The sequence below is a fragment of the Thalassophryne amazonica genome, chromosome 23 (genome assembly GCF_902500255.1).
Source record: "Thalassophryne amazonica chromosome 23, fThaAma1.1, whole genome shotgun sequence".
Lineage (NCBI taxonomy): Eukaryota > Metazoa > Chordata > Actinopteri > Batrachoidiformes > Batrachoididae > Thalassophryne > Thalassophryne amazonica.
In genome coordinates, this window is record NC_047125.1 from 13483519 (window position 1) to 13503605 (window position 20087).

General features: G+C 43.6%; 1 protein-coding gene across 2 annotated transcripts; it reads right to left on the reverse strand.

Moving 5' to 3' along the window:
* Nucleotides 1–563: 563 nt before the first annotated feature.
* neurl4 (neuralized E3 ubiquitin protein ligase 4) lies at nucleotides 564–19797 on the reverse strand. 2 transcript variants are annotated; one of them, XM_034164736.1, is made up of 29 exons: nucleotides 19612–19797; nucleotides 15987–16485; nucleotides 15842–15907; nucleotides 15285–15754; nucleotides 13462–13573; nucleotides 13263–13351; nucleotides 13100–13172; nucleotides 12677–12950; nucleotides 12361–12542; nucleotides 12035–12120; nucleotides 11752–11917; nucleotides 11442–11652; nucleotides 9275–9351; nucleotides 9064–9142; nucleotides 8769–8938; nucleotides 8545–8673; nucleotides 8294–8439; nucleotides 7997–8215; nucleotides 7664–7762; nucleotides 7403–7555; nucleotides 7113–7280; nucleotides 6794–6952; nucleotides 6522–6701; nucleotides 3304–3397; nucleotides 3114–3221; nucleotides 2882–3026; nucleotides 2608–2720; nucleotides 2091–2250; nucleotides 564–2018 (listed from the first exon to the last, which is right to left on the reverse strand). In XM_034164736.1, exons 1-29 carry the CDS (start codon nucleotides 19774–19776, stop codon nucleotides 1814–1816), a joined length of 4797 nt encoding a protein of 1598 aa, XP_034020627.1. In that variant the 5' UTR covers nucleotides 19777–19797; the 3' UTR covers nucleotides 564–1813. The 2 variants fall into 2 exon arrangements, with proteins under 2 accessions (XP_034020627.1, XP_034020628.1); XM_034164737.1 differs by having other exon boundaries at nucleotides 1814–2018; nucleotides 11752–11914; nucleotides 19612–19776.
* Between the last annotated feature and the right edge of the window lie 290 nt (nucleotides 19798–20087).

Consider the following 20087-nt stretch of genomic DNA (forward strand, 5'->3'; position numbering starts at 1 on the left):
CACCCCAAACAGTATTAAAAGCAATATATGCAGCTTCTGGACTTTCCATTTTCATTGCACAACAGAGCAAAAAGTCAAAAAAATATAGTGTGTGGAGCCACTAGTTCAGCAGACACGAGAACTAAAACCTCAAATCTAACATAAAAATTAAAGGAGAAAGAGAAAAAAAAAAAGCCTATGCAACACAACAGGATGAATCGGCAGATTACAGTCTCATTGTGGCACCGTTTTCTGTTTGTGGGATGTTTGTCTCTTAGCTTTCGGACACTCGTCCTTTTTGAAGCTGCATTTTGAAATTAAATGTGCTGCAGCAGCTATGGGGGGAAAACAAACACTATTGGCCTTAATGAGTAATTTAGTCTGCAGCAGTTTGAAAAGGTGTGACTGAATAAATATGCAATATCATGTCAGTGACCAGACTTTTTTTTTTCCTACTCTGAATAAAGTTTAAGAAAAAAGGAACCACATGTGCCAGTCAGCTTTCTTCTCCCCCCCCGGTCATTCAGCATTGACAAACCTCCAGTTAAGCACCCACTTACAAGTCCTTCTGTACATACGGTCAGTTTATTTATTTATTTTTTATATAAATCAAAAAGATATGATTTATTACTGTATGTAACAGCCTGTACAACAAAAAATACAGAAAACATAATTGTACAAAGCAGCACTGGGCCACAAAGTCACCCAAAATAATAAGTTTCACATTTTGTTTGGAAGCTTACGTTGCCAAATCCATCTACTCAGAATCACAGCTGCTATGTGATCAAAACTCAGGAGTCCAAAAACAAAACAACACTGTGCCTTTAAAATCGCTGTGTTTTATCGAATGTGCCAATAAATGAACAGGAAATGGTGCAGAGAGCTGTTCACGTACATTCATGAGGTGGAAATAAATCAGTGACGAGTTGGATGAAAGAGCAGCGCCCGGTTCATTAACATTCACACGTAAACGCCGGTGTAGGACCTCTGATGAGACTGCCGATGCGGCGGTAAACGAGATGTAACGGCTGCATTAGAGCTGAGGTTGGTAAACTGTAAACAATGGGAGGGAGTGATGTGAAAAACACGAGCTTACTGATTCTAATTTATCTCTTAAGTCGAGCAGTATTTTTATACATTTTGCCAGACTGTAACATATGTTAAGTTTTTGTTGACTGTAAGGAGTGAGACATCATCTGTCAAAAGTCTTTTCCAGTTTTCTCCACGGTTTTAGTCCGCGATAATTCAGACGTAGAACGGTGATGGCGAGACAGCTGGGACACAAAGATAGCAACAAGCAGTAGGTACGTGTGTAAACATTTCCCAAAGTCACAATCGTGACTGAACTTTTTTCTGCTCACATTTGAGTCTTTTAAGCAGCAGCCTGTTAATGTGCAGTTTGGCAGGGGACAGCTCAGAGAACTATTTAAATGTCTCATAACCAGCATAGATGATCTGAGATAAAATAAGTGCCAGGGAGAGAAAGGCAGTTCGTGGAGGATGGGGGGGCTAAATAAAACTGTAGTGGATAAACCAAAGTGTTGTGTTGATAAGGATTTAAAAATCGCCCACGAGTGTCCGTAACATAAAGTGCAGGCAGTGTCTGTTCTTCTTTTAAACCACTAGCCCCCGGTGTCCAAGAGTAAATAAAGTAAACAAAAATCAGTAATGCTGAAGTTTCAGCAATCCACAGCAGAAGTTAATTCCATCATAGTCTCTTACTCAAGGCAGGGGTTGGATTTTGCGATCAGTTTTTTTTTTTATAAGAATACGGTGTGCCACAGGGAAGTGTACCTGGGACTTTTTTGCTCTGACTCCTCCCCTACATGTCCTTTCACTCCACCCGGATGAGCAGCCCGTAGAGGAGCGTGCCGCCCTGCTCTTTTGTGATCCACTCGATCTCAGAGTTGCTGAATCGTGGATCCAGAGGCTCATTGGGGCCGAGTGTCTGAGGTCCGACCTTGTAGGAACCAGGGCGCACGCACACCTGGAATCCCACTTGGGCCTGGTGGGAGCGATGGGAACGAGGGTCCCGAAATCTACAACAAGAGGATGACTGTCAGTAAATGTGTGGTGAGACGCTACATCCATCACTTTCTAGCTGGACTTACTGCACTTTAGGGGCAAAGATCTCCAAGCCGGAGTAGCGCATCGTGGGGGAAAGCCGCACTCTGGGTACCTCCCTGCCAGGGGCGCAGTTCTCTTCTGGCTCACTGTATCCATTAGGCCCCTCTGCCTTCACCGGTGAGACGGAGAAGATGGACGATGTCCCTGCAGCAATGAAAGATCACTTAAGCTGCATATTTCCAACAGTCTAGACAACACTTTAATGTGCTGAAATCGAGAAAAATAAACCTTTGCGGGCTAAATAATGAATGTTTTTTTTCTTGATTATTTAGAACAACTGCTGTTTTTGCACAATTTGACAGCCTACATATTGAGAAAGGTCAGGTTTTACTTGAAGTCAAAACCGATGTTCTTTGTTAGTTCAGGGTGTACTTGATGTAAATCCTGTGAACTTCAGTGGCTTTCTACTACGTGTTCGTCCACCTCACTTATCCATAAAAACAAGCTGCATTTAAAAAAAAACAAAACAAACAAAACAACATAAATGTGAACTCTTCTTACCGGGCAGCAGCTGGCTGTGGTCCAGAGCGCGTCGCAGAGCTCCGACGCTGGTGCCGTGGTAAGCAATGTGCCACTTTTTCAGTGCATTAGAAACCTCACAGTGGGGCTTGATCCTGCAAGCACACAAAGCAAATATTTCCAGATTGGGAGGAAGACAGAAAAATCCTCAGAAGACTTTTCTCCTTCTGCAATTATAACAACTAAGTGTGTTTAAATGTTGGCAGGTAAATGTTCCGTTCTTATTTGTTTCAGTTTTTACGTGTGAGCGGCTGACCTGAGGGCAAAGCGGCACCATCCGAAGGGCAGGGCGTAGTCTCGGGGCGGCTCTCCTCTTTTGTAATAAGCCTCGTCACCTCTCAGCTTGTGGCAGGACTCGCAGTAGCACAGGTTGTACTTAACGTCTTCGTTGAAGTAACCATCTTACAGAGGAGGAGAGATTGTCAGAAGACTTTTTTTTTTTTTTTTTTAAAGATCACAGGCACAGGCTAGACTCCAAAAATACTCACCTGGTAACGTGAGCAGCTCCATGAAGCGGGAACATAGTGCCTGGTACTCGCAGGTCTTGTTGGGGTTGACCTCGGGAGGGGGTGTCCAGCACACGCTCTCCTTGATCCCTGGACATGAAAAACTGAGAGTCAGCAACTTCAACAGTCCAGCAGGAATAAACAGCTAACACAGAGACGGGCCGCTTCTTACCATCAACCATGTCTGCTTTCTCCATGTCACCTTGACACCGGGTCTCACCGCTCTCTCCACCCACAGCTGGCACGTTGTTTGTTACTATAGTAACCTACCATCAAGAAGATAGTGAGTCATCATGAACTGTACAGTGAATATCTCATCTTTTATTGTCATCACTCCTGATTGATGAAGCTGACCTCAACACAGTGAGTGACAAATATGATCTGGACCTCTGACCTAAAGCCCAGGTTACACATAGATGGTTTTGTCGGCGGGCAGTACGTAGACCAAAGTTCGCGGTAGTTCCGGCTGTTTTCGCGGTGGAAAGGGGTGGAGCATTTCGCCGGCGTTTTGAGCACCATACTAGCCGCAAATGCGCAGATAAAACGTCGCTAAATCCGCCGAATAAAGCAGCGTTTTGACGCAGTAGCATCTGGCACGTCAGGCAACGGGGGTTAATACCCAGTTCTATCCTTTACAATCGCAGGTTAAGACGCGCGTGAGAACGGCGGTGTTCTGCTGCCGCCGATAACGCCCTGTGTACCGCTGGATTTATCCAGGCAAATCCTGCGTTACTCCAGGAACTTTTGCATATAGGCACCGCCCCCAGAGTATAATAGGCTGAAGCAGCTGTCACTGCAGGGGGAGGGAGCTCATCTCTCAGCCTTTTATTCTCTTTTCCTTTTCCCCTCCTTAACGTGTTGCTCATCTCCGCTACAGGGCTCTGCTCTGCTTCTGAACCAGACCTCTTGGTAAGTCCTTGCCGCAGCCAATTTTCTTTTAGGAGGCATACTGGAGCTTCTCTGCAAAAATATCTGGAGCTGGCCGTGAGTGAGAGGCCTGCATGCAACGCGCTAGCGTTTTTATATTGACCGCCGCCTATCGGCCGTTTGGAACGCCATTAACCGGGAGGTGGCGTTTAGAACGACGTACTGTCCACTAGCGCCGCCGTTTTGTCTGCCTCTGTCGCCGGTTAAAACACCTTTGAGGACGCCAATGTGGGCTCTATCGCCGTTTTACACGCCGTTGGTTAGGGATACAACTCCAGCCGCCAATTACGGCGGTGTAAACTGCGGCACTACAGGAAGGGGCAGGATGACACGGCGATTAAAAAGTATCAAACGCCGTTGTTTGCGTTGTCTGCGTCGTGACACAAATTCTCCGGGAGCGCTCCCGGAATTATTCGACATGTTGAATAATTTTTTCGACGATTCCCTGTAAAGCCGGAACTAAGTCACGCCCCCTAGTGCTGGCGTTGACAACGGCGTTTGATCCTTAAGACCGCCAAAAACTCTTCCGGGACGCTTCCGGGAGCTCTTACCGTCTATGTGTAAACGGGGCTTAAGTAGGAAAGTCTGAGCCAACTGTCACATCCAATTTGGTGACTTCTGTTTTATTTGATGGATGATATTTAATCAATTTGTGTCTCTGAATATACATTTTCTATCTGGACGTCACTTGTTTGGTAACTTCACATAGATACAAGAAAAGTAGTTTGCATCATGTAGTTTTGCTCATAGTGTAGATAATTGTACCGTTTAGTGCAGCAGGTAACAGAATACTTACAGAGGAATCCTTCAAATGCTGAAGCAATCAACAAATTTGGCACAAATACTCCTTAAGCATTACTCCTTTGAAAAAAGGACCACTTGAATTTTCAATAGGCGGCCAGGTAGGGATCAACTGAAGAATTACACAGGGGTCAAAGTTTGAAAATGCTCCAATCATATTGAAAAATACACCAAACTAGAAGCACTCAGAGTGCAAACCTCCGCCAAGGCCATAGGGTCACTGACCCTAAAGAGATTCCCTCCTTGGCACAGTGATCTCAACAATTCAGTGTTACAACCAAACCTATGATACATACACTTTTCTTTCCTGTATATTTGACATCCTTGACCATGAAAACATACCACTAGAACTTGGAATCACTTTTATATCTTTATTAGTTCAAAAGTTATTGTATAAAAATGATTTTTTGGTAATGGCGGTTTTCTTCTGGATCTAGCTCCATAACATTTGAAGCTACATCAAATCTGATGACACCTTACTGAATCAGTACAGATTCAGCTACAATTTGGTGTTAGTTATGCATCTCTAGCTTCATTTGTCACCTCACACTGACACATTTTCTATTTTCCCTATATTTTTGCATATTCTGGATCACCAGATCCGGAATCCGGATCCGATCATCACCAAACTTTGTTGTTTGATAGTACATTTGACTATGTTACACCCTAATTTTTTTCAAGCCTTTCTGCCTTGTTTTTGTGGAGTTAGAAACTAGAATGTCAAAATTCCCCCTATCCCGCAATGGTGAAGAATCCTTTAAAAAATTCCTGGATCCGGATCGTGATCTGGATCACCACTAAAATTTAATCACTTGTTCCTCTTGTCATTTCCAACCACTCCACAGAATTTCATCAAAATCCGTTCAAAACTTTTTGAGTTATCCTGCTGAAAACAGACAGACAGACAAACAGACAAACAGACAAACAAACAAACGCGACCGAAAACATAACCTCCTTGGCGGAGGTAATGAGGTCATGCTTAGTTATTACATTATGGGGTAACATATGTCACATCACAGAATCCAATGGATGTCAATATTGTTGAACGTTTATTTTGAAGACCAAGCACTCAACAAAGCCCAAACTATTCCATTTATTAATCATTTTGCTTCAACCAATAATTTGCACCACTTTTTACCAAAATTGGACAACTTTAACTTTTGACCCCTGTATAAAATGAAATTGACACTCATCATTCTAGATGTTTTTACCCCATAACTCCATAGTGTTCAGTCATAGATAGTCCAAACTATACCTTTTTGGAATCTTTATGATCAGACAAATAATGTGGTATAGTTTAATATAATTGGAGCATTTTTAAATTTTGACCCCTATGTACTTCCTCAACTGACCCCTACCTGGGTTCCTATTGAAAATTCAAGTGGCCAGTTGTTTTTTTCAAATGAATAATATCTAAGGAGTATTTGTGCCGAATTTGGTGCTTGCATCACCATTTGAAGGACTATCTACTGCACTATGTTGGGATTTAATACAAGCAACCAATATCCACTGTATTTGAATTACAATAATATATTTTTTATGTATGACTGTTCAATATATTCCTGAGGCAGTTCAATATTTCGTCCCTCCCTTTTCAAATGTGTGATCTGGATCAACAGTGCATGTTATTTTCCCATATACAACATGGTGCAGGGTTCAGACCTGTTCGCACTGGCCATAGAGATCGATGAAGGGGTAGCAAGGTGATGGAATGTCCTGTGCTGCCACTCCCTGATCCATGCCGTTGACGTAGAGGTGAAGGCAGCTGTTCGCATCCACCATCACACCCAACACCGTCCCCTCCGGACAAGTGTCCAGGTTTGGACCGTAGTTCTCACATATCTGAGGAATGAGACAAAAATCAAAAGGTATTTATATTGTGACACACCCGTGTTGGCCTGATTCCCAGTGAAGGTTTTTTTTTTTTTTGGTACCTTTAGTGAGTTGTGGAAAACAGAATCCCTTTGCAGCAGCCAGGTGGAGCGCTTTAGACAGCACGCTGTGGAGGGGAAGTTGAGCCGGTCGGGGGAGTGGCCTATCACTCCTAGTGACAGTGACGATGTCCATGATGGGTTCAGACGGTCGATCTGAAACTATTAGAAGAAAGCCACTGATGGAGTGGAACAGAACTTACAATGAAGGCTTCTTGTGTTTTCATATTGAATCACAAACAAAATTCAGGAAAATAGTCTGAAATCTTACAACAGACCGTTTGTGTATTTAATAATTCAGCTGAGAAGAATTGTTCAGTACCTGGAAGAGCTGCTGGCGTGCCAGCGGCTGTGCGGTGACCAGCAGGCCCTGGTTGTAGCTGGACACTCTGGCTGCTGTCAGGTTCTGGTTGGACAGCTGGATGTTCTTGCCGTGGTTTTCCAGAAATGCCATGATGGATGGCACCAGTACACATGGCTCGCTCTCCACCTACAAGTAGAAGGGGAAAGAGACTAAGTAGAAGAAAGCCATACACAAACGGGGAAAGCGATCAAACAGCATTGCTGTCTTTGTTTTTGGGTGCAACAGAACAAACGGGAGTGCGCGCCGACCTCTCTGACAGGTGTGCCGTCCTCCTCTCCCTCACTGCAGCTTTCTGAAGAGAGAGACGGCGCCTTGACGCTCTCCGTGTCCTCCATCAGCGAGGAGCTGACAATGGATAGGCCCGTTATTCGGCCGTACAGGTCCAACACTGCATAAACATTCTGCAACAAGACAGCACAACCATACAGACTGGCAGCAAACAACCAAGTCGTTTTTTTTTTCGTGTATGTGTGTGTGTGTGTGTGAGCGTGTGTGTGAGCAGACTGTACCTTTGACACGGCAGTAGCAGCAGGTCCCATGTCTTCTCCGTCTATGAAGATGTGCATGGTGTCGTCAATGCACCGTTTTACACCAACACGGTTCCCGACCTACAAACAAACAGTGTCTGTGTCAGTGATTTAAATTTTCCGTGTCTCCTGGCTGCAGACAAACCCACTTCATCGGCTTCTTAAGGTCAACACAGTTCAACACGCAAGTTAAAACGGTTGTAAATCTGAAACTCTCAGAGCATCTAATAACATCTTCTGCCTTAAATATTTATATGTAGTATAACAAATCAGAGTTCAATTTTATTTGAACAGATCTACTTGGGCTTCTCTTACAGTCAGCCGGTTCAGTGAGCAGCCATAGTTTTGGCGCTGCAGCACGCCATTGCGACGGACTTCGGAGCCAGAGAGCAACCAGGTGACCTTGGTGCGAAGCTGCGGCAGGGTTGGCGAGAGGCCCGACAGCGGACAGGACTGCAACTCTGGAGGTGCAAGCGTGGTCAGGCCAATGTGGAGCGAGCCGCACCAGTGGTCGTCCACCTTATCGATCCTCACCTGGACATTTTTTAAAAAGCATTTAAAAAAAAAAACCCTCCTGAACTTGAGGGTGCGCATATTCACAGCCCTGCTCACCTCAAAAAGCTCGTCTGCTTTTAGTTCCTTTGCACTGAACACAATGCCATGAGCATAACCGCCGACTCTCACGGCCTGGCAGCTGTCGCCGAGCAGCACCACGTTCTTACCGTGTTTACTGTGGAGCCGATGGGCGACGCCCGCTACTGCTTAAATAAAAAGAAATGGTTTTAGGTTACAGAACCCTTTCCATGATACTAAAAGTAATATCTGGAAAATACCAGACAGTAATTTTTTAACCTGATATGTACCTGGTGAGTGGATGGGGAAACTCTTCTCAGTGACGTTGCTGGTACAGAGGCTGTTGTCCAGTGGGCCTGAGGAGCTGGTGATGGACACCTGAACACACTGACCGTACAGGTCGATCACTGCGTACACCTCTGAGGAAAAAAAAAAAAAAAAAAAACAGATGAATGAAACATCTAAAAGCTACATTAAAATCACATCTCTTCAGACTTCATGTATTTATTCTTACCTGGTGGCAGACCGGAGCAGGCAACCCCTTGGTCCACGCCGTTGATGTAATAGTGGAGGTCACCACTAGCTGATCGCATCATGCCAATCCGCGAGCCACTAGTCAGCGAGTCCAGGTCGCAGCCGTAATTGTTGCGCATGGTGTTACCATCTTGCATGATGGCTGTTCCGCTGAAAGAAACATCGTTATCAAAATGTAGACGTTTTAAAACAAAGTCAAGACAAGTTATCTAATTAAAATCACTAAAACGGCACTAACAAAACTGATGAGCTTTCATATTCCTGCGCATCAGTACCTGAGCATCCAGGTGTCGTAGTCAATATCAGTCATGGTGTTGGGAAACTCCAGCTCCTCTGGCCTGATGGCTGTCACACCTGAAGACAGACGGAAAACGCATTCATATTAGGAAAAAAAAAAAGAAGAAAAAAACGCTGCACACTGGAGCAGGACAATAAAAACCTAACTGATGCGTTTACAATCTTCTGCCTGACACAAGAAGATCTCACCTGCTTCTATTGAGCCCGACCAGCGGTCCACCATCTTCTGAATCACTATTTCAAACAGCTCTCCATCTCGAAGGCACCTACAAACACACAAAGGCTTAAAAGTTACAAAGAGAAATCCTAAAAGCTCCATGTGACTCAACTATGACTACGTTTACATGCAGCCAATAACCCTTTCATAACCAGAATATTAGCAATAACCCGGTTGCGCACGGCCATGTAAACACCCGCAAAGACCCGAATATGCTCATATTCCGGTTTTTAAAAACCCGAATATCAGGTCATATAAACAAGCATTGGGATATCCCCATAGAAAGGAACATTATTTTGTGTTTTGCGCATGTCCTATCAGCAAGGAATCTTTGTCTTTTGACTATGGCAACTACTTGTATGCAGCGCGCGCAACCCACCAAACAACACAGAAGCAGAGATAAACAGCGCATTGTGTTCTGCGTCCTTATCAGGCGGGCCGGTCGCTGCATCATCGCGATCGCTCTCACTGCCTCCGATGCACTTACTGAGTCTGCGGGCTCGGTAAGCGCCGCAGCGGGCCACTCACACCGCCCTCCTCTCTGCTGTGTGGAGCTGCGCCAAATCTGGCAACAGGTCCAGAGACTACACTCGCTGTTTTGATGCGGAGGCAGCCCGCAAGGATAGATTTCTTGCAGATAAAATCCACAGCGCTGCAGGGTCACGGTATACCGCAGCCGCAGAGCTCCATGGCCATGACTTGGATTCTTTGCGGGTCCCGCATCCGTACCCCCGGAGGCAGTGAGCGAAGGGAGAGCACGTGCATTGTGTTCTGCGTGTGTCTGTTTATAATCTTCTCACCCAGAAGAAAAAAGAGAGTGTTTACACAGGAGAGAAAAGTGAGAAAATGTTAATGCCTGTTTGAGAAAAGTGTGTAGTGAGGGGTTTTACATGAAGCAGGATTTGCAGGAACGCCAGACCAAATCAAGCACCAGTGGAAACCATTCAGAAAATCGGCCTCAGGGTGTATGGTTTTCTTCAGGGTGTATAAAGCCATATTCATTGGTAAAACAACTTGATAACGATTTTATCATATACCTATAAATGATAAATGCATGCAGAACATAATGCGCGTGCTTTCCCTTCGCTCACTGCCTCCGGGGGTACGGATGGACCCGCAAAGAATCCAAGTCATGGACACGGAGCTCTGCGGCTGCGGTTACCGAGACCATGCAGCGGGCACTGCGCATCAAAACAGCGAGCGTAGTCTCTGGACCTGTCGCTGGAGTTGGATGCAGCTCGGCACAGCAGACGGGGGGCGGTGTGAGTGGCCCGTTGCGGCACTTACCGAGCCCGCAGACTTTGTAAGCGCATCGGAGGCAGTGAGAGCAATCGCGCCTGATAAGGACACAGAACACAATGCACTGAAAAAAAGAAAAAAAAAAAAAAGAAGAAGCATGCAAAATTGCACTAAAAAAAATCTGCGAAACTGCGAGGCCGCGAAAGGGAGTTACTTTCTAAAAATAACCCGCGATAGACAAAATCCGCGAAGTAGTCAGTATTATTTTTTACAATTATTATAGTTGTTTTAAGGCTGTAAAACCCCTCACTACACACTTTATACACTTTTCTCAAACAGGCATTAACATTTTCTCACTTTTCTCTCCTGTGTAAACACTCAAAGTTCAAACCTTAGTAGAAAAAAAATAGAACGTTTTCCTATAAATAATTATGATGGCTTTTAGAACGAACAATTTTAATTTTAACGATCAACCTACGAGGTTGGACACGTAAGAAATTATTAATAGTGACTCACCAGTATTTCACAGTTCCTATGACCGCGCCTCTTTGTCGTGGCGCCGCTCCGCTGTCCGGATTGGCTGATTACTTGGGTGGTATGAAAAATATTACCCATTCGCGAAAAGGTTGTATTGCTATTTATTATTTAGTGTTTTATCCAATCATATTGGCATATCATTTATAGGTATATGAGTGACCTTAACCCGAATATTAACGGCATGTAAACTTAGTCACTGATGCACGTGGGACTAACTGAAGAATCTCTCTGATGAAGCAGAGATCTCATCAGACTGTGCTTTGCCAAAAAAAATTTTTTAAAGAATATGCAAACCACATTTGGGTAAACATTACCATCAAATAGTCTGATTGTCAAAAACTGATAAATGAAGAGTTTGATCACCTGTTGGAAATGACAATAGCATCGTTAAACTCGCTGCGGCAGTTCTGACGCAGGGCGGTGCGCCCCCCGTTGGTGATGACAGCATTAGTGCCGTGCAGCTGGTGGAAACGCAGGTCGCTGGTCGTGCTGGCACCGGCGATGGAGCAGGGGCTCCCAGGAGACATGGCCATGGGACCGTCTGAACTGTCCTCAGGGAGAGGGGGGAGATCCACTAAAGATGGCGTGACGGTGATGAAAAAGAAACGCAGTGCAAAAGTTTTAACAACATATTACATTGATCGTGAGTTTTAAATGCAGTCTCCTCTCTTACCCATGTCATCCATAATAGTGGCCTGAGCAGCCTGGCCGTAAAGGTCGACCACAGCGTACACACTGGGAGGGACGTTCCAGGCGGCTGGGCCCTGAGCCACACCGTTTACAAAGAAGTGGAGGCTGCCATCTTCTTTCCGCACAACACCGACAGTGTCACCGGCCTTCAGCAGAAAACCACCAGAAAAAATTTGCATTGAAGAAAGTATGATGAAGTACAAAGGAGGACCGAGTGCGACACGTCGATTGACAGCAGAGTAATTTTAAATGACAAAGTCACTCACTTTCAGACGATCCAGGTTGTGTCCATACTCATCCAGTATTGTGGTTCCGTTATGCATCACTCCATTCCCTGTCATCATCCATGTCCCTGGGAAAAAAAAACAGCAAAAATTATTTCAAAGTGAAAGATGAAATCAACTTCCATCCACCAAAAATCAAACTATAATGATCCGAGCATATGTAACTCATTTTTGTCTGTGATGCTGTTGGTGGTTTTAATGACAATGTTAAAAAGATACAAGTATCGATCAATCGCGATCAAAGCAAAGTGATGTGAGTAAATTGGGTGGGTATTTGCTCATAAAATAATTAAATAAAAATTTGTTACCTGAGCGTAAATTGGTCATGGTGGAAGGTAGCTGCAGGTAGGCGGGGTTGTGCGTTGTGACTCCAATTTCAATTGATCCCGCCCACTTATCCACCATTTTGTCGATGCGAACCTGGAACACCTCATTAGAGCGTAACGGCCGACTACTTAGAACAACGCCGTGGTTGAAGTCGTCGGTTGCACTGCACATGTGTAAGAACGGTGTCGTCAGCATAGAAAGTTTTGACTTTTCCCTTGTTACGATTTGAATCAAAATTGTAACAAGGCAAAAACAAAGTACAAAATAACTATTTAAGCAGAGAGGGCGTGGACTCACTGTGGACGCAGCGCTGTCCTCCCGTCACTGATGATGGCGGCTTTCTGCCCACAATTTGGATGGAACAGCAGGCGGTCGGGCCCTTCGGCGTCTGGAGTGAGGGAGAGGGAGGGTCGTGGCCGACCCACATCGGGTGACAGCGCTCTCATTATGGCGTTGTTACGCCTCAGGCGGTCACTGTGGTTGTGATTGTGGACTATGGTGACTTTGACAGCCATGCCATAAAGGTCAACCACACCGTAGACCACACCGGGAGTCTGGGCTGCTGCTACACCTGAGAAGGGGATAGAGGAATTACTGCAGAGAACAAAGACTGATTGGAGGTTTTGAAGTCATGAACGATATAATTTTGAATATGGACATTTAGTCAGCGTTCACTCCTGGCTCAGTTCTAAATTGCCCTCTCCCAACATTATACCTCACCTTGGTCAATGCCATTGATGTAAAAATGGAGCGCTCCACTGGCTTTGCGCATCAACCCTATGTGATCTCCTTCCTAAAAAATAATTGAAATAGCTCATGAATGAGAACATGACGAGTTTTACTTGCATGACAAGTGATGCAAGATGTGTATGTCGTCACAAACCTGAAGTTCATCGAGGCTGAATTCACAGTATTCCCTGCGAGTCCCTTTCCCGTTGGTCAGTATTCCACAGCCACTCATCATGATTGTACCTGATCAGAATGTCAAACTTTATTGTACAGTAGTGATGCTACATAACACTCACCAAAAACTGTAATGACACAATGAGCAGCTTGTATTTCATTGTGTGCGTGTGTGTTACCTGATCGCAGATTGGTCATAGTTGCAGGATAGTCCAGGTTGTTAGGATTGTGGGTTGTCACACCAATCTCTATGGACCCTGACCACTTGTCCACCAGCTTGTCGATGCGGATCTAATAAGCAGAACACAACAGAAATCTAAAAAGTCTATATAGGAACTTTTAGATCTGTGAAACTCTGCACTGAGTGGCAATACATCTTGAAGAGAAATTGGAAATCCAGCTGGTTCAGAGTGGAATCTGGGAAATCTACCCAAGTCACTAACTAGTCTGGTTGTTTAGTTGCGTTAATTTTGTTATTGCACTTTCTGTTAAACCTATTTTGTGTCATTTTTGAATGGCCAGAGCAGATGATCACTTACAGGCTGGTCTGCTTCAACTTGCTTCCTGTAAAATCAAACACGACAGGACTATTGCCAATGTGCTTGATTGTGGGATGAGTAAGGTCAACAACACCTTACTCTTGTCAATGCTTTGAGGTGACTTATGCCTGGTTTACACGGCAGGATTTTAAAATTATCTGTAGTTTTCCAAAAACCTGAGAGCCCACACATGTGGAGATAAAAAAAAAAAAAAAAAAAATCATAGATCTAACAGTTTTGGTCGTACAGTGTGTGGTGTTCAGCCACACGGTGAAGTCAACACACCACACATGAACAGATTTCACACAGGAACATTCCCAGGTCAGACAGGAAATTTCACAAAAACTCTCACACAAACAGATTTCACACAGGAACATTCCCAGGTCAGACAGGAAATTTCACAAAAACTCTCACACAGATTTCACACAGGAACATTCCCAGGTCAGACAGGAAATCTCACAAAATCTCTCAAGATTAAACGTGACTTCAGAGTAAACAGACGGAGACAATTTGTGGACAAAAACGATACAAAAAGAAAAAGAAAAGGCGTTCTTTAAAGGAGTGGAGACAGCGCGACCACTGGACTTTCTGGTAAGTCAGAACAGCTGTTTTGATTTTATTTTCCACTCCGTGCATCCGTCACCTTGCTTTCTGATCGGATACACGTCACATTCAGCAGGCTGCATGCTTGTTTGTGGTCAGAGGACACCACACGCTGTGATATCACGCCAAGACAATCCAACATGTTGGATATCCCCGATTTGCGATCGGAGCGCCGCTGATGTCCTTCCGAGCAGATCAGAGCGCTCTTATCACACCACACACAGCAGGAATATCTGATGAGATTATCTTTAAGCCTGGTTCACACAACAAGATAATTAGGCCGATATCGGACCCGATCTTCCCCTTCCGACAATCTTAAGGACTGTCATTGAATATCATTTCACAGTTTAATTGCATACAAGTTATTCAGTTTACTGTAACATTTAAGGACCTGAAATCATAGAATTTTAACATTCTTAAAAAGGAGAGATTCAAAACAACTGCAAATTGTCAAAATAGTTTCTGATTAATTTAATAAATCAATTGATTAATCGCTGTAGTGCTAATGGAAATGAGTAGTGCACCTGCTACACCTAAACTAATTAATCACATCTTGTCACTACAGACCTGTATTGCATTAAATCAACTTTATTTCACTAATATAGACCCTATATTAGAAACTAACCATAGCCAGAGAACAGCATCCAACAGACTGGTACCTTGGTGGTGACATGTGCTCTAATTAGTGCTATGCCACACACACAAAAAAGTTGAACTATTTTAATAATAATAGCGATATGTAACCCTGTCATCCTCACTCAGTCCTATCACTAGGGATGCTTGCCATTTATTCATCATTTACTCTCTGCCATTGTTTTACAAATAAGTGTTTTTGTATTGAGTTGTGTGATTGTTGTCACCTCAAACATCTCATTGTGTCGAAGTGGCCGGTTGGTCATGACCACGCCGTTGTTGAACTCGTCCAGTGGCCTCCTCCGCTCTGCCGTCTTGTTGTTGTTGCTCAGTTTGATCAGCGTGCCGCACTTCTCGTGGAACAGCAGTGCATCATTGGTGGTTATGCCCCCTGTCACTGCCCCGGGCCCTGCCCCTCCATTACTAGCAGGGCTGTTGTTAGCGCTCCCTCCATCACTTCCTCCACCAGCGCCTCGTCCTCCTCCTCCAGATGCTGTTGTGCCTGTTCCGCTGTTGCTGTTGACTGGATCTGCTCCGCTGCTACTCCCTCTATCATTTCTAGATGAGGAGTCCGTTCCTGAACTCCCCCCGCCTCCTCCTCCACCACCACCATCTGGCCCTCCGCCCTCATCCTCACAGCGATAAAAAGATACAATGGCATTGTTGAACACGTCAAAGAGCTGATGCTCTGTTAGAACTGAGGACAGGGAGACAGACAACAAGAAAAACTGTCAATACTGATCATGTTGTACACCTCCAACGGGTCTGAGGAGGAGACTCTTACCCGTGTCAGGGTCCAGGTTATTTGGGAACTTGTCTGGTCTGCTGTGACTGCAGTTGAGCTCAGGCACTGTTGAGAAGTGAAATAAAAGGTGACAACAACAACACGCAGAGTGCAACACACACACAGATATACTCGTGTGACCTACCTTCATCTCCATTTATCATTCCATTCATTGTTGCCACATTCATCAGTGCCGCAATCCCCGTGTCCTCCCGACTCCCACACACCACCACCTCTTCCTCCTCATCCTCTTCCTCCTCGTCCCGGTCTATTGTCTCTTTCTCAGCAGATGGTGGTGGCGGCTCACAGCTGACCACAGTCACTTGAGTGCACTTGCCATATAGGTCCACCACTGCCCAGAGTTTAGGTGGCAAGCCACTAGCAGCAGCGCCACAGTCCTGCCCATTAACCCATAGGTGCAGCTCCCCATGGGCGCTGCGCTGGATGCCCACACGGTCGCCTTCAGCCAGCTGGTCAAGGTCACGACCATACTCCTCCAGGACCGAACGGCCGTCACGTAACACTGAGCAGCCCGACACTATCCAGGAGCCGCCCTTAAGGCCTGTGGCACTGCTGGGAAACTCCAGTGCGGCAGGGTCAAGTGCCGTCACGCCAATTTCAATGGAACCGCTCCAGGAGTTCACCTGTTGGAAAACATCGGAAAAACTTAGGACTGCACACAAAAGAAATGATAAAAAAGTTGCCAAAATTGCCAAAGCACCCAAACATAATAACTGCTTCATACTGAAGTGTAATTAGAGAAACCCAGAATAAGAACATAGTAGGATTATTCCACAACATCCAGAGAGCCCTAGGTCACCCTCTCAGATTCCCCGAATGAAGAAAAAACAAACAAACCTGCGTCTCAATAAAAATAGGCTGAGATAAATTAATTCTTCATCATGCAGTTTTGTGTATTATAAAAAGATCATTGAATGAACATAAAGAAATGCACTCATGAAAAGCTCACGGGAAATGGCTTTGAATCAGATTTATGCATGTTTGCACTCCCACGACAGTTAGCACTCTGTTTTTAAATGTGCAATATACAGACACAGTCATCAGCCCCTTAAACTAATTTTGTTGAATGATGGTAGTGCATGTGCTAAATTAACTTATTTGCATGTTCTATTCCCAATATTTTGCTCACTTGGGTAGATGCATCCCAAATTGCATATTCATCAACCCAAACATATTAAAAAGGGACAATATGTGCTCTTTTGCTCATTAGAACCCAATGCTCACTCAGTGTGCACTGTTAGTAGATCAGGTGGCATGTTTTTATATATGCAAACCTGTAGGAAATCAAGCCTATAGTGTTTGATAAAATGGAATATGTGAATTTGCGATTGAAAGATTTTAGCCAAAAGGGCAAGCCATCCGGCACCAGTGGTGTTTTTCTGTATGTAAAACATACAATTTTATGAAATATCTGAAAAATATTATCTTATATTACCTGCACTCCATCACATGTTCCCTGCTACTGTATGAGGCACTCTGCTGCAAACCCCCAAGTATCTGGGCCAACAGATTCAGTAAGTAACCCTGACTGGGTCACTGCACATAGACGTCTCCTTCCTTGATTCATTTATGTAACAGTGGCCTTACTCAATCTCAGTCTCTTTCACTCTCGTCAAAAAGAAAAACCACTACAGAATAGAATCAGGCAAGCCTCACCGTTTTTAAAAAAGCAACTATCGCAACAAGTCCCAAAGATGGTACATCTGAAATGAAAATATTCATTAAGGTGGGGAAAATGATACTTGTTAAAGACAACAAATGAACCTTGTATAACTCACTCACACAAACTGGCATTATTCAAATTTTTATTGAACTACATGTATTGACATTTTTCATAATTAAACTATGTGAATACAAACTGACTCCTGAGTTCAATCTTGCTATCATAATCAGAAATGTATGCTGTATAATACTTTGTTGTGGAAATTTTACAAAGTTTGTATTATAGCGCCAACGTATGAAAAGAAAGCAGGACAATGTAAGTTACCAACTATTTGTCAGCTAAAAAGTCTACATGAAAATGTCCAAAACCAGAAAATAAATAAATAAAAATTAACTTGCAACTCCAATTTCACCTGCTGCAACAACTCATTTGTAACTGACATGCTTTTAAAGAAATTCCAATTCCATTTGTGAGGAATGACATCACAGAACTATCATGGTGTATACAATTAACTAGCTAACAAAACTGTTTGTTTCACTGATCATCAAGATTATGTTTCACCCGTATCTGTTTGGTTGTCCATTTGTTTGCAGAATGACATAAAATTGACTGAATTTTTATGAAACATGGAGCAGAAGTAAGAAATGAGCAATGAATCAAGTGCATTTTGAAATATAACCAGATTAAAGGGATGGATACTAAATATTTTTTTCTTTCAAGAATGTTTATGGCCAAGCAACATCAGGAACAACAGGGCAAAAATGACAGAGAACTTATCACATCATACAACTGATCGAGACCACAGAAAGAAAAACCCCATTGTTCGAGTTTCGAAACACGAGGTGTAACATTGTCTGAAAGAGTCTACATATTCTTCTACACAAAGCATTTCAAATTGGTTACATTATTTGTTTATGAAGCCTAACAACTCAGTTCAAAAATGCAATTTTGGGGTAAATTATGTTAAATCTACTTTTTTTTTTTTTTTTTTTAGTTTCTTACATATATTTTTAGCTTGTGTTGAGAAAGACGTTTCCTTATTAACTGCACTAGCAAAGTATTTTAGGCATTAATGCATCATGAATTTGTAATTACAAACATTATGACGCAACGTTAGAAAGCTAAGGGTGCATGCATGTATATAAATTAAGAGGACATACTTGTCATCTACGTTCAGGTATTATTCACTCAAGTGACAGCAATTCAATCACATAACTCTGACAGAAGAGTCTGGCAAGTCAACCCAACGTTCAGAAACAACCACAGCACCATAACCTCTGTACAATAAAATTATGTTCAAAACCTGTTTGCTACTTCCTCTGTAAAGTGGGTCAGTTACATAGACTCTGTGTGTGTGTGTGTGTGTATATATATATATATATATATATATATATATATATATATATATACACACACACATATATAAATACTGCAGAGATGTCAGTTGGCATAAATATATTTGAAGGCTTTGATGCACTTGACAGAGGTATACACTCTAATGAGTGCCCCTCTTGATTATTTTTTCAGCTTTTGACCAATCGCCAAGATGATCATGCTTGGCCCTTCAAAATACAAGAACAAAACAAGTTAGCTCTTGATATTTGTGCAGGCAAAGAAAGTAGCTTTAAAAGTGCTTATGGAGCCTCTGGACCCAATGTCATTTCTATGTGATATTTATTCATTATGTGTTTAGTCCTCCAAAGACAACCTAAAAACACTTTTACATTAACCTGTTTTACGCCTATCGGAAACTTCCAGAAAAGCTAGCCGGCTAGCTGGCTCCAAAACACAACTCGCTAAACGCTAGCTGCCTGTTAGCGCAGCTAGCTAACGTTACCAAGCCAACAAGGGGTTACTTCCAGAGTTCACTTTAATAAAATGCATGCTAAGTATCTGCTTCCCTGCTGAAGTATGGTCCGATTATGTCGTATGTGAAGAGTGGTGGCTACAGCCGTGACAGGCTAACACAACACCGAACGGAACGAAGCAGCACCTGTCACCGCGGACAGTGACAGAGACCCCGGCCCGGCCACAGCATCGCTGCCCCGGTACCCCCGCTGCTGTCCCCCGGGGGCCTGAGATTTACCTTCTTGTCGATACGGACAGTGAAGACATCTCTATCCCTCAGCGGCTCCTTGCTGAGCACCAAGCCGTGATTAAACTCCTGGACCGGCTGGTTCCGCCGGGCGGTTTGGTTCGAGTTGGACAGGCCGATCAGCTTTCCGCTCCGCGGATGCAGCTCCGCCGCCATCTTCAGTGGGCGGCCAGACTTCACGACACTCTCGGTTTTACGACAGTAGATTTGGAACCCCCAATTAAAATAAAATAAAATAAAATTCAGCGTTGAACAAGAATAATAATAAAATATAAATATACTTGTTAAATATACTATATGTTACGACGGCGTTTTAGGGCCACATAGAATTTTTTGTTTAGACTTCAAGAATAAAGTCGTAATTTTACGAGAATAGTCATAATATTTCGACTTTTTTCTCGTAATATTACGAGAAAAAAGTCGAAATATTATGACTTTATTCTCGTAAAATTACGAATTTATTCTCG

Bases quoted from the DNA above. Each gene is read 5' to 3' on its own strand.
- neurl4 (XM_034164736.1), bottom strand. From the start codon at position 19,776: ATGGCGGCGGAGCTGCATCCGCGGAGCGGAAAGCTGATCGGCCTGTCC. The intron at 13,574-15,284 runs GTGACAACAATC...TCTGCTTATTAG, and splicing joins GACACAATGAGATGTTTGAG to ATCCGCATCGACAAGCTGGT. The intron at 9,143-9,274 runs GTGAGATCTTCT...GTCTGTCTTCAG, and splicing joins GTCGGGCTCAATAGAAGCAG to GTGTGACAGCCATCAGGCCA.